Genomic DNA, 13,504 nt, shown 5'->3' on the forward strand with positions numbered 1-13,504 from the left:
CTTAGGGGCCCCTGAGAGGGCAGGGCCTGCACTGTGGACCGCATCAGGCAGCCTGTGCAGGAGGACATCGCTACGTGGGGAGCTGGAAGCAGAGGCCTGAAGAATCCATGAGAGCTGCACACCTCTCGCTGCTCCTTGGCTCTACACCCACTGCCCCCCCAGCCTTGTGCCAAAGGGCTATGCCTTGCCATGGGGTTCAGCCTCCTCGCTGCCCCGGGCTGAGAAGCACATATTCTGGGAGTGTCTTCAAGCCAATTGTGCCTCCCCAGGGCTGGCTCAGCCCATTCCGCATCCCCCAGCCTGGGCTTGGCCTCCTGGCAGCATCTCTCTGGGCTTTGCTGTGGTGGTGCTGGGCACTGGTCTGGCGCTGTCCCTGTGATCTCATGGCCCACCTGGGGCTGGGGGTTCTTCCCATAGCACATGGACAGGAACCATGGCTGCTGTTCAGATAATATGGGGCTCCTGATCTCCCCTCCCCACCGACTCCCTCCAGCCTGAGCCCTCCCTTGACTTTTGCCCGCCTTTCTGACTCCCCATGCTCCACTGACCCTTGGGCTCCCCCTCAGCTAGATGCCAAGCCCTTGGGCAAATCAGCTGCCTGCCCCAGCTCAGCTCCTCCTGCAGGGCCTGCCCCCCACCAGGCCCCCTGCTTGCACTACTGAGCTGGGCTGCAAGGGCCCTGCCTCCATGGAGGGAGAAGGAGGGCTTGGGGCCAGAGAAACAGCTGGGCAACTTTACATTAACTGGCCCTGGAGTCCCTTGAGGACGGGGCGGAGGGCATATGTGGTTACAGCACCTGGGAACATGAACAGAAAGGCCACGCTGGCTGCCGCTGGAAAAAAAAATCCTGCCACCTGGGAGTTCTATGCCGAGGTTGAGTGAGGCTTAATTTTACTTAGAAATCGCTGTAAGCCCTGGGAGATGGGGTCCCGCTGCCAGCCTTGAGCGTGGCAGGACTCGTGCTCTCAGCCCCGGGTGGCTGATCCACTGCTAGCATGGGATGTGGGCGGGGGACCCCACTGCAGCCCCCCCCCCCAGGCCTGCGGAGGGTGAAGAACCCTAAGAGGAGCAGAGGTGAGGCTGGGAGGGCTGAACTATGGCCGGGGGACTGACGTGAGGAGGGTGAGGGCTGTGCGGATGGTGGGTTCTGAGTAGATGGGTGGGAAGATGAACTGAGGGTGGTGGGGGTCGATAGGGTAGCGGGGGCTGAACTGTTGGGGTGGTGATGGGGGCTGGGGAACTGAACTGAGGAGGGGGCTGAATTGAGGGGGGGTTGGGTGGGGACAGAACTGATGAGGGTCTGGGGGACAGCATTCATTGCTGGGCAGGAGAGGGGTAGATGTGGGGGTGAGAGCTCCTGCTGCAGGGGCCAAAATCACCGTATCCAGCACATTGGGAGAATGGGTAACACTAATGTCACACGCGCATGCCCTGCAAACGGGCAGCGGGGCAGGGGTTCAAACAGCAAGAGACTGACCTAAAACACACACTAGGATCTTTTAAAAAAAATCTCATGATTTTTGGGGGTCCGACTCATGGGGCTGTGGGGACCTGCTGGGAGACCAGCATGGTACCCAGGCGAGAGCTCATGCTGCAGGCTACAGGGGGATAAGCCCCAATCTTACTGCAGCTGATGGAGGCCCACCCTTAGCCCAGGGGCCCTCCCTGCTGTAGGGCTGAGGAAGGCCCTGTGGGCCACGGGACAGCAGACACATTTCTCACAGTGCCAGCGTGCCATCCATGCATTGTCCCATTTTCTTCCCCTGTGGGAGATGTGCTGGGAAAGTATGCAGCTGGGGTTGAAGCTGGAGACTCACACAGGTTTTCATGTTCCTGGTTCTGCCACGTGCCCATCCCCCACTCGCCCAACCCCTGCTGTTGCCCTTGCTTGAGATTCATCAGGAGGTTCATGGTATCTGAGGGGTTCTTCAAGCCCCAGCTCCAGGAGGCAGGTGATGCCATAGGCCTCAGCTTTCAATAGCACCATCCAGTGCTACCCTCCTGGCTGCAGGGCTGGGACCCCACACCTGCACCCGGCAGCGGAGACAAAGAACCACCACAGCTGGTTGTCAGGTCTCATGACGTTTATGCCAATCTCACGATTTTGGGGCACAGGTGTTTGGTGTTGGTGTCACTGCCTGAGGGAGCTGTGGGCGACCCTTGGCATGCTGGGCCTGGCTTCTTGGCCATCAGTGCTGCAGGATGGGGTGGAGGCTGGAGCATGTAGGGGGCATGGAGGATGGCCCTGTTCCTGGCTGGGGCTGCTCTGCAAAAGGAGGAGGTGCCAGGCCGCACCCGCCATAGGCCTTGCCACAGTTTGGAGAGCAGCTGCTGCCTGAGGCAGGGCCCGAGAGGCCAGGCCAGCCCAGTGCAGGGTCAGTCCATGCCCCAGGTGCCCGCTCTCAGGGGTCCCAGGGGTAGGTGCAGGGCGGGTCTCATAACTCGTCTCTGCTTTCAGGGGCATCTGCCGGGCGTGTCCCATTTGTGTCCTTGGGCTCCTCTGGGCTCTCAGGAACCTGGGGAACAGCAGGGTGGTTACCATAGAAGCCACTGCCCCCAGCAGGCCCAGCATGCATCAGAGGCAAGGCCAGGACCCCATGGAGAGGGGCAGGAGAGACATAGCTTGCTCCAAAGTGGGGAAGGGCATGAGGAACCGTGGGGGAGAGGGTGTGAGGGACCCTGATCTCCCCGGTGGGGGAGGGGTACGAGGGACCCAGCCCTCTGCCCCATGGGGAAAGGGTGTAAGGGACCATGTGGGAGGGACATGAGGGACACATCTCTTTCCATGGTGGGAGAGTCACTGGGGCTGGGCGGAGCCGGCTGCTGCAGGCTGACGGGCTAATGGAAGGTTGGTGGGTTGGGTTGGTCCAAGTGGCCTCCTTGCTAAAGCAACAGCCTGAGTCAGCAGGCTTCCAGCTTCAAGGGGTGGCAGGGTGGAGCCCTGAGACTCTACTAACCACAGGCTGCGTGTCCTCCGCAGGCAGCGTCCCACCGTTCTCCAGGAACTTGGAGAAGGTCTCCAGGTCTCTGGCACTCTTGTACTCAATCATCTGGTGCAGGCAAAGGAGAAACATGAGACACTGATGTTGCAGGGTTGTCTCTTTGCAGGCTGAACTCCTAGGACCTCCCTGCAGGCAGCCTAGCCTGCCTCTACCCACCACCCTCCATGCTTGGCCTGGGCCAGCCCAATCTCCTGCCTCTGACATTGCCAGCACCAGCTTCTCCTGAGAAGTGCAAGAACCCCCAGCAGAGAATTTGGGGCTAGCCCAGCCCAGGAAAGTCTCCTCCTGACCCCATCGGCGAGTGGCTCCTGCCCAGAAGCAGGAGGGGTTGGAGCTCTGCCAAAGCACTATTATTTTAGTCTGTCTTCTTATAACCCTGGAGGGTCCCGTTACCCAGAGAAACACCCAGGCCCTGTTGGAATCCTACAGAGCTCTTGGCCTCAATAGCATCTTGTGGCAGTGAGTTCCACAGGCTGTGTTGTGTGAAAGAATATTTCCTTTGATCACTGTTGGATTTGTTCCCTTCTGGGATCATTGATTGTCTCTTTCTTCTTGTGTTACGAGACAGGGAGCCCAGACGCTCCCAATCTACCATATCTAGAGCAGTCAGTATCTGATAGTCTGTTACTCTGTCCCCTCTTATCCACCCTCTCTCTAAGGGAACAATCCCAGTCATTTCAATTGCTCCTCACTTTCTCCAGCCTCTGATCCTTCTCATCGCCCTTCTCTGCACCCCTTGAGCTCGGCCATATCCTGTGTGAGTCGGGGGACCAGTGCTGCATGCGGTATCCAGATGAGACCCTAGAATGGGTCCTTGCTGTCACCCAGCACAGGTCCAGGAGTGACCCACCTCCTGCACCCCCATCCCAGTGGGCCCTTCCCATCCCATCCAGACAACCTACCTTCCTGTCTGGCCCAGCAGGGAAATAGTGCAGCGTAGGGTAGCCATGGATGGTGAGATTCATGATTTCATTGGCTGTTGCATCCAGCTTGGCGATGATGATGTTCTCATGATCTTTATACTTCTCACCCAGCTCCTCCCAGACAGGTGCCATCTCCTTGCAATGTGTGCACCAGGGGGCATCTGTCATGACAGAGAGGGGTTGCTTGTCTGCTCTGCAGGGAGCATCCTGGGGGCAGAGCACTGGGGCTGGGAAAGCAGCTCCAGCAACCGGGCCAGGAAACTGGCAAAGTCAGCAGGGCAGGGGCACACAGCACAATCTGGCTGGACCAGCTGGAGTCTTTGCCCACCACACACAGCAATGCTGTAGATGCTTGGGAGTGACCCAGGTGCTTCAAATGATTTCTCTCAGTGCGTGGGGTCATGGCTCCTCAGGGACAGAAGGGCTTGGAGGAGACCAACAAAGGAGCTGGATGGCCTGAGTAAGGGAGGTTGGCCAGGGCAGGGTGGAACACACTCTGCAAACACCTGCCAGGTGCCACTCCCCTTCCCCCCGGGACGAGGGGATTTCCCTGGAGGTGAGACGGCGCAGACAGGGAATCGCCTCCCCAGGGAAGAGAAGGTCACCTGAGACAGTGAGCTCTACCCTTGACACACGCTAGGAATGTCCCCTCTGCCCTGAGGAGCTGGACTGAGTTGCCCGGATCCTCCAGCTCCCATGTCTAGGCAGTCTCTTGCCAGTACAGCTTTGTCTGGTGGCATACGGAGTTGGTGCTTGTGTCTGCACCGGGCCCTGGCCGAGGGCATCAGGCAGGCCTGGGGGCAGGGGAGGCTCAGACTCGCTCTTGCTGATACTTACAGAACTTCACAAAAACATTCTTGGTCTCGTCGTAAGCCACTTGCTCAAAGTTCTTGCCCACGAGGACTTTAACTGGATGCTTATCCCAGTCCTCGGGGACCTCCTCGCTCATGAGATGGGGCTGCGGAGAGAGGGAGAGGCTGTGTGGGCTGTTTGGTAACTCAATTCCGGAGAGTGCTGCGAAGAGATGCTACAGCTGCAAACGTCTGGGCCGTGGGTGTGTGTGAGCCACACGGGCTTGCACAGGCCTCACACCCAGTTCCCCGCACCTGGCCCTGCAGCGCTCACGCGGCACTCAGAGGGGGGGCGCTCAGCATGCCTAATACAGTAGACACCGCTCGCTGCCCTCCAGGCTGAGCATTTCTGTGCAAACTTCACATAAAGGGGAACGTCTGCATGAATGGTCAAGAAGGGTCCTTTTGATTGATCCAGCTGCATCGCTCAAGGGGGGTCTAAGAACCAACCCCCTGGAGCCAAAGATTCAGATCTTGGCATGGGCAACTCAGCTCTCGTCCTCCTCTGGGAAGTCAGGGGAGTCCCCTGGTATTTGCTGGCTGGGAAACCAAGATCTGCTCTGCAGGGCTGGGTGAGAGCCCAGCAAGGACTCTCTGTAGGGGACGGGGTGCAGTCTTCCCCCAATCTTCTCCCCTGCTCAGGTGCCCCTCTCCCCCCAGAGGTGGCTATATCTCAGTGGGCACTACACAGCAGCTGGGAAGTGCTCTGCATTAAAGGAGCTAGGGCTGGGATGGCAGCAGGTTGGGGGCACAGGAGGAATGTGGCCAGGGCCCCCAGGTTGCCCTCACTTAATCTGGTGGTGGCACGTGGCCTTCAGCTCTCCCAACCCCCACAAATGGCAGTGCTCCCCTTCCTGCTGTCAGGAGGGGTGGGCTGGGCCTGAGCCCTGGGCATGGCTGCTGTGCGCACCTGGATCTTGCCATCAAGCACGGCCTGGGCAAAAGAGCCCACGGCCTGGGTGGTGAATTCATCTGTGGCCATGCGGTACTTCTTATTGGTCTCAGTGTTGATGAAGCGCAGGGTGGGGGCCTCATGGCTCTTGAGGCCAAAGTACTGCAGCACTTGGGCGCCTTCCCCATTCACGTCGATTAGCACGAAGAGAACCTACAGTGGGGCACAGACGTAGGGCAGCCGCACCCCAGACCAGCCCGACCATGGCCTCCCCAGCCCTGGGACTGAGCCCCAACCCAGACCAGCCCGATCGGGCCCTCCCCAGCCCTGGGACTGACAGTCCCCACCAGGCTCCCTCACTGCTCCCCAGTGCCTGTGCTGGGACTGAGAGACCCCCCCCCCCATGCTCTCCCACAGCCCCGTGCTGGGAGCGAGAGCTCCCACACACCCCCTCGCTGCGCCACAGAGCCTAGGCTGGGACTAGGAGCCCCCCGAAGGGCCCCTCACTGCCCCCAGTGCCTGCGCTGGGACTGAGGGACCCCCCCAAGCCTCCTCACTGTCCCACAGAGCCTGTGCTGGGACTGTGCGCATCTGAGCCTGTCCTTTCCCTGACACCCTCACTCCCCCTCTTGGCCACTCTGGGCCAGGATAGGAGCCAGTGCTCCAGCCTCTGCAAGGCATAGGGCCCCTCCTGAGCCAGCCTGGCCCAGAAAACGAGCCACTCCCATTCCCAGTGCTGGGGCTGCGAGACAGTGGACGCCAGGGCTGGGATGAGGCTCTCAGGCTTAAGGAACTCGACCACACGCCCAGCCAGGCTAGCCCACAGTGCATGCATGTGATGCCAGCCACGTGTTGGTGTCCCACAGCCCTGGCAAGAGACCTGCCAGCTGGGAGCAGCCTGCCTGGCCTGGCCAGGCCAGGTGAGTGGGGCATGCTGGGCTCAGAGGCTGCAGCTCATAGGGTCAACGCCCCACTGCCAGGGACATGACTAGCTGGTTACCTGGCCCCTGAACAGGGGTGCGGCAGCCCGGAAGCTGCCCAGGATCTCCAGGTGGGGCTCCAGGGTCTTGTTAATAAACAGCAGCAGATGGTTGAGGATTTTTGCCCCAAATATCTTTGGTGAGTTCTAGGGAGAGAAAGAGGGTTTGCTGGCCAGTGGAGCGGGTGGGAAGGGTCCCCACACACATGCTCCTGCAGCAACTACCGCACAGATCCAGGGCAACAGCTGCAGCCCCAGGGTCCTGGGAAGGGCTGGCGGGAAAGGCCTAGTTGTCTAGACACTCTCCATGAGTGTTTGTCTGCCCATGCCAGTGTCCCGCAATCCACACACACACACACACACCCATCCCGGCTGAGCAGTGAGCAGTGTGCCCTATGCCAGCCCTGCCCAGTGCCCTGGCTGCAATCCACACAGAAACCCCTAGATGTGAGCCCCTCATTTCCCACCACACACCCCAGCTGTGATTCCCCCTCCACATCCGGCTGTGCAGCACGCCATGTGCCCTAGGCCAGCCCTACCCAGTCAGGGCCGGCTCTAGGTTTTTTTGCCGCCCCAAGCAAAAAAATGTTTGGCTTCCCCCCACCCCAGCCCTGGGATCCCCCCCGCACCCTCCTGCCACCCCAGCCCTGGGCTCTCACCCCCCCCCAATGCCTTCCCCCATCCGCACCCCCTGCTGCCCCAGCACTGGGCTCTCCCCCCACCCGCACCCCCTGCCGCCCCCAACCCTGGGCTCCCCCTGACCAGTGCTGACTCCGCCCACTCCCCCCTCACCTCCAGCCGGTCCGGCACTGGCAGGGTTGGGGTAAGCAGCCAGGCTCCCAGGCCGTGCCTCAGCCCAGGGTCCCTCCAGCCGGGGCTCCCGCCCCCAGGACAGGCCGGGACTGGGGAGGGCAGAGCCGGGGGGACCACCCTGGCGGGGGCTGAGGAGCCGGGGCAGGGTAGGCCCAGAGGGAGCGGAGCCCCAGAGAGCGGGATGCGGGCTCCGCATGACAGTGCCCTGGGAACCGGTCCCCGCTATGGCCCCATGGCTGCTGCTGCTCCTGGCCGCCCTGCTGCAGCCCCTGGGTGGCTCGGGCTGTTTCGCCCAGCCCCGGCTGTGGCACTGGGGGGCGGCCGCCCTGTGGCACCTGCAGGCGGCTCCGTGCGCCCCGCGGGGCAGCCCCCAGCCCAAGTGTCCCGCCCTCGGAGCCCACCCTGCCCAGCCACAAGGTGCGGGCGCTGGTCCCCGATGCGAACCGCAGCAGCCCCAGGGCACCCACCGCGCAGGACACACTGCTGCTGCCAGGGCTGGCTCTAGGCTTTTGCCACCCCAAGCAAAAAAAAATGGCCAGGATGCCGCACCTGAAAACGTGCCACCCCCAAGCACGTGCTTGGTTTGCTGGTGCCTAGAGCCAGCCCTGTTCCCCAGCTATAATCCCCCCCACGCATACACAAACACCCCCACCCTCCCCCACTGTTCAGAGAGCAATGTGCCCTAGGCCAGCCCTGCTCACACACATCAGAGGGCTGTAATCCCTCCACCAGCCCTGCCCTGCAGTGCACTGTCCGTGTAAAGCCCTCTGGGATACAGCCTGCTGGGTCTCTCTGGGGCTGTTCTCATTGGGGGGGGGGGTGTCTCACCTGACTGGTGAACTCCATCACCAGCTCCAGGCTGTGCAGGACAATGAAGCGGGAGAGCTCCTCCTTGTTCAGGCCCAGCTCCGCATCCAGAGGGAAATCCACCCGCTTTTCATCAAACTGCAACAAACCAAGGTGGGGCCGTGACACACACCAAGAGCATGGCGCTAAAGGTGGGAGAGGCTGGGCAGGGCCCCAGGCTGCCCCTGCACTAGCAGGGCACCCCATGGGGCCATGTCCTGCTGGGGCAACAGTCTTGGGAAAATGCCCTGCCCTGGCCATTACATTAGCCCCTCCTACCAGGCCTTTCCCATCCCAACGTACCCGCCTTGTCACCTGCTGGGGCTAGTGCTCATGCCCATCTCTGGGTGGTCCATCTCTGGGTGGCCCAGAAGAACGGCCCTACTGGGTCAGACCAAAGGTCCATCTAGCCCAGTATCCTGTCTTCCAACAGTGGCCAATGCCAGGTGCCCCAGAGGGAATGAAGAGAACAGGTAATCATCAAGTGATCCATCCCGTCGCCCATTCCCAGCTCCTGGCAAAGAGAGGCTAGGGACACCATCCCTGCCCATCCTGGCTAATAGCCATTGATGGACCTATCTTCCATGAATCCCCATGTCCCTGCTGGGCTGTAGCTGGAGTAGGACCAGTGCCAGGTACCCTGCCCCACCACCTCTCACCTTCTTGAAGAGGCAGACGGTGTCGGGGGTGACGCTGTATTTCTGGAAGAGCTCTGTCCTGTTGGAGACCCCAAAGGTCACGTCCACAGCATCACTGGCAACTTCATAAAAGCCCTGCGCAGCCTTGCTCTGCAGGTCCTGCGAACACCCCGGAGGCCCTGAGCTGGTCTGGGGGGAGGGGCACTGCGCTGCCCACCCAGACCAGCTCCCTGGCAGCCCACTGGTGAAGAGCACCCTCCATTTAACATGGCTCCCACAGCCACAATGCCATGATGCTGGCACCACGAGGACAGTGCCCTGGCCCCTCGCCCATGAGCTGCTCCCCAGCAGGCAGGGGGTGAGACTTGGCTGAGTGTGCAGGGCTGGCCTGTGGCGCTACTGGGGCACCAGGGAAGGGGAGGTGCTCACTCCTTTGAGAGGTGAGTACTGGGGGGGCAGTTGCTGGAGGGCCCTCCCACAGCATACACACAGGGCTGGCATTGGATCATGGCACCTCCTGGCCAAGCTCAGGGCCTCCAGGGCAGGGGGACATTGTGCTGTGGGCAGTGGCCCTGCCAGCCAGTGGGGAAAGTCCCCACCTAGACACCCTGGGCAGCCACCGCCCCACCCAGCTCAGGGGCATGCTGAACCCAGGCTGCCCCAGCTCCACACCCGGCAGCTCTGCCAGGCCCCATGTCCTCCGCTCCTGCCCTCCAGGCCCCGCACCTTGAAGAACCCGACAACGATGACGTCCTGGGATGTGATGAACTTCTGGGCACTGGCCTCATCCTGCAACAGCTCCGCGCTGGGGCCAGCCTTCCGCCGCATCCACCGCACGATGCCCTCGGCGTCCCGCTGCCCTGCGCACAGCACCACCGCACGTCACCTGCCTGAGGCGCCCCCCCGCACCATGGCACACAGCCCTTCCCGCACTGCAACCCACAGCCGCCCCCTACACTGCAAACGCCTCTCTGTAGCCCTCCTCTGCACCACACAGCCACAGTCCCCCCGAACCCTGGCCCACAGCCCTCCCCACAGCCCCCCCTGCCCTGCAAATACACACACCCAGCCCCTCCTCTGCACCACACACCCATACAGTCCCTCCCCTGCACTCTTATCTACAGCCCCAACACACCCCCTCCCCCACACTGCAAACCTATACTCACACACACACACATTGCAAACCCATCCCCTCCCGCACAGCCTCTCCCCTGCACCCCCACACTGAAGCCCCCCGTGGTCCCTCCCCTGCACCCAACTCCACAACCCCTCCCACACACCTTGATCCACTGCTCCACACAACCCCTCCCCTGCACTGCAAACCCACAACCCCTTCTCCACACCACTGCCCCACACCCCAAGGCTGTACTGGGTGAGGATCCCGTCCCAGCCCCACCATGCTTCAGAGCAGGGACCCCCCCAGGGCAGTATCAGGCTGTACCTGTGAAGTCTATGGGGTGTGTGCGATTCCCGTCTCGGAAGAGCTTCAGCACCGGGTACCCTGTAACGCCGAACTCGGCGCTCAGGTCCACCTCCTCCGTCGCATCCACCTTGGCCAGCCGCAGGCCCATGGAGTCATTCTTCAGGATGCCAGCGGCACGCGTGAACTCAGGGGCCAAGGCCTGGCAGTGCCCGCACCAGGGGGCATCTGCGAGAAAGGGGAAGGCTGAGTGGATGAGACCCCCCCCCCGCAGCTCTGCCTAGAGCAGCTCCCAGCATCCTACCCTGGCCCACCTCATATGAAATCCTCCTGGGGACTCCACCACCTCATGCTCTGCTGCCCCACCCAATCTTGGGGAGATCAGGACAGAGTCCAGCAGGGGTCACTGTCACAGCCTGGGGCCTGCTGGGGGCTGGAAGAGGGATGGCATGAGCACCCAGTGTGGGGCAGGGGGCTTCGCACAGACTCGCCCCTAGCACAGCCTGGGTTTGCCCAGCCTGGCCCAGCTGTCACCCCTAGTTGGCTACTGGTTGTTGTTGGCTCTGCCGGGAGGGCAGTACCCATCTGACAGCCCCCTGGAGGGCTGGGTTCCCCCGGGGCAGAGTCGGGGCTACGCAGCCTGCTTCAGGGCCTGGAAGCACAAACCCACCCGGTCCTGCCTCTCATTCCCAGGTGCTCTGCCCTCTCTGCTGGCCCCCTATGCTACCCAAGAGGGCGGGACGGTGCTGCTCGGCAGGGCTGCCAGGGGGATCCCATGTCATTGGGTGATGTGTTGGCTGGTCCTTCCTGCTGTCAGCCACGCTGTGAGGTGAGGGACATGACTGCGCCTCCAAGGCTCCCTTGCCTCTGCCCCGCCCTGGGGTGCTTCGGCTCCTTTCCATGGAGAGACTCAGCCTGGCACCACACGTCCCCTCCTTCCCCCATGGCCCTGCTCTGGCCCCAGTTCACAGCAAGGCCTGGGGACACTCTGCAGCTGGGCCCATTCACCGCACCTGTTCCGTGACTCGGGACAGGCCCCTCAGGGCTATGAGGCTTCCCTGTGGGGGGTCACAGACTCCCAGCAAAGGTGACCCCCCTCCCCCACCTCCAATTGCTTGGCCTAAAGAGCAGCCTGGGCCTGGCCCCAGAGGCAGCAGGGCCCAGCTGGGCTGCCCTGGCCCCTTCACACACAGCCAGTACGCTGGGACCCTGTCCGGCTGGGTCGCCCATGGAGCCATGCTTGGGAGTGCCGTGCCACACTGTGAGCCAGGCCATGCAGGCCACTTCCCGGCCTCTGGCTCTGAAGCTAGGCCTTGTGGGCAATGCCCGCGTCCAGCCAGAGCACAGCCGCAGACTGTCCCACCTGCAGAGCAAGCACAACCTGCCAGCCAGCACGCATTTGCGCAAGGAGCTGCCAGTGGAGCTGCTTGAGGCAGTGACTGGTGCAGAGCCGCCAGCAATAAATGGTGGGGACGAGAGCTCTGCATCCAGGCCCCGGGGAGAGCACTGCTGCCTTTGCGCCCAGGCCCTGGAGAGAGCTCATCGGGATCTGTGCCCAGGGAAGAACATGGCAGGATCTGCACCCAGGTCCTGGGGGAGCACGTTGGGATCTGCGCCCAGGGGACAACACATCCGGATCTGTGCCCAGAGAGTGTGTGTTTGGAGCTGTTCCCAGGGGAGCCCCTGGCAGGATCTGCGCCCAGGGGCAGGGGAGAGGAGTGCAGGCTCTGCGCCCAGGCTGTTGCTTGCCTGGGTCTAATCACAGCTCTGGCTCTGTGGCTTTGCTTGTACCACTCTTCTGGCCCCCCGGCTCCTGTGGCCCCTAGGGAGTCATTGGGCCTTGGGACCAGCTTTGCCTGCACATTAATGTTTAACCGGCCAGTGTCTCCTCGCTCAAGCCAGGACACCCTTCCCGTGGGAAAGCCACCACCTGAGCTCTGCGCTGAAGGACAGCCAAGCACGGGGCAGCCACTGTTTGCTCTCCCTGGCGCTCAGAGTACAGATGCCCAGGGTCCCACTGGCAGCTGACAGGGCCAAGCACCTGCGCTGACAGCTGCAACCATTTTCCCCTTAGCAAGTGCTCCCGAGAGCCAGTGACCAGCAGGGCATGCACAGGGCTAATCCCAGAATAGAGCAGGCATCCTTGGGGGCCCTGAACCCAGGGCTCCACGGCTACTCAGCAGCAGCGCACAGGGTTTGCCGCGAGCCCAGCTGGGCAGCTGGCTGGGGATATGGCCCATGCTGCTGCTGATACCCTCTGCCTGGCCTGAGCTGTGTCTCATCCCTTTCCCCCAACTTACAGAACTCTACCAGCAGCAGGTGGTGCTCATGCAGGGCTCGCTCAAAGTTGTGCTGGTGGAGAACCAAGACATCCTCTTCCTCCAGGAGCTCATCAGAGACAACATCCTCTTCCTCCTCCACCACCCCCTCCTCGACCTGGGCGTCCTTGTCTTCTCCCCAGGTGGGCGCCAGCCAGGCCAGCGACAGCAGCAGGACCACGAGCAGCGGGGACTTGGAGTAGCCCATGGTGACAGCGCGGAGAGCAGGCGAGCAGCGCACCAGCCACCAGCAGGAGAAGGTGTTCTTGAGGCGACGGGGGAAGATAAGGGCACGGAGGAGCGGGTGGCGCCTGGCCCATGGCGCTCGTGTCCCTTTGTTACTGGCTGATCGGCTTCAGATAAGGTGTGCAGCCAGGAACAAGCAGGTGGCTGCAAGAGCTGTTTTCCAGCCCAGTTCTCAGGCCCAGGCTGGGGACTGTGAATAGCGGAGGCCAGCGACCTGCACTTTGCCCTGGGGCTGGGCAGTAGATTCCCCAAGCACCCTCCCTTGGGCACAGCTCCTACCATACCGGCCCCTAGGGCCTGGGCTCTGAGGCCTCCCACACCAGCCCCAGCACAAGGAAACGGCCCCAACAATGGGTTAGTGGAGGGTGGGCAGCTGCCAGCCATGCCCTTGTCCAGCTGGCTCCCAGGGAACCTGCCTGGGCTGGGGACAGGAGCAGGGCATTGCCAGCCATGTGCATAGCACCGCACATAACCCAGTACCATGCCCCCTGCATTGCTGGCTGCCCGGCCAGCTCCAAGACATGGCACTGTTTGCCTGGCAGCAGTGCCCTGGGCCTGGGTGGGGAGAGGGGCAGC

The 13,504-nt window shown here is 62.2% G+C and overlaps 1 protein-coding gene across 1 annotated transcript; it reads right to left on the reverse strand.

Moving 5' to 3' along the window:
- Positions 1-2,078: 2,078 nt before the first annotated feature.
- On the reverse strand, positions 2,079-12,949 carry PDIA2 (protein disulfide isomerase family A member 2). Its single transcript, XM_084641888.1, has 11 exons — positions 12,665-12,949; positions 10,386-10,592; positions 9,671-9,804; positions 8,966-9,103; positions 8,289-8,405; positions 6,669-6,794; positions 5,687-5,881; positions 4,763-4,883; positions 3,905-4,086; positions 2,958-3,050; positions 2,079-2,516 (listed from the first exon to the last, which is right to left on the reverse strand). The coding sequence occupies exons 1-11, from the start codon at positions 12,888-12,890 to the stop codon at positions 2,436-2,438; spliced, it is 1,620 nt and encodes a 539-aa protein (XP_084498014.1). The 5' UTR covers positions 12,891-12,949; the 3' UTR covers positions 2,079-2,435.
- Between the last annotated feature and the right edge of the window lie 555 nt (positions 12,950-13,504).

The sequence above is a fragment of the Lepidochelys olivacea genome, assembly GCF_965140295.1.
Source record: "Lepidochelys olivacea isolate rLepOli2 genome assembly, chromosome: 10".
Taxonomy (NCBI): Eukaryota; Metazoa; Chordata; order Testudines; family Cheloniidae; genus Lepidochelys; species Lepidochelys olivacea.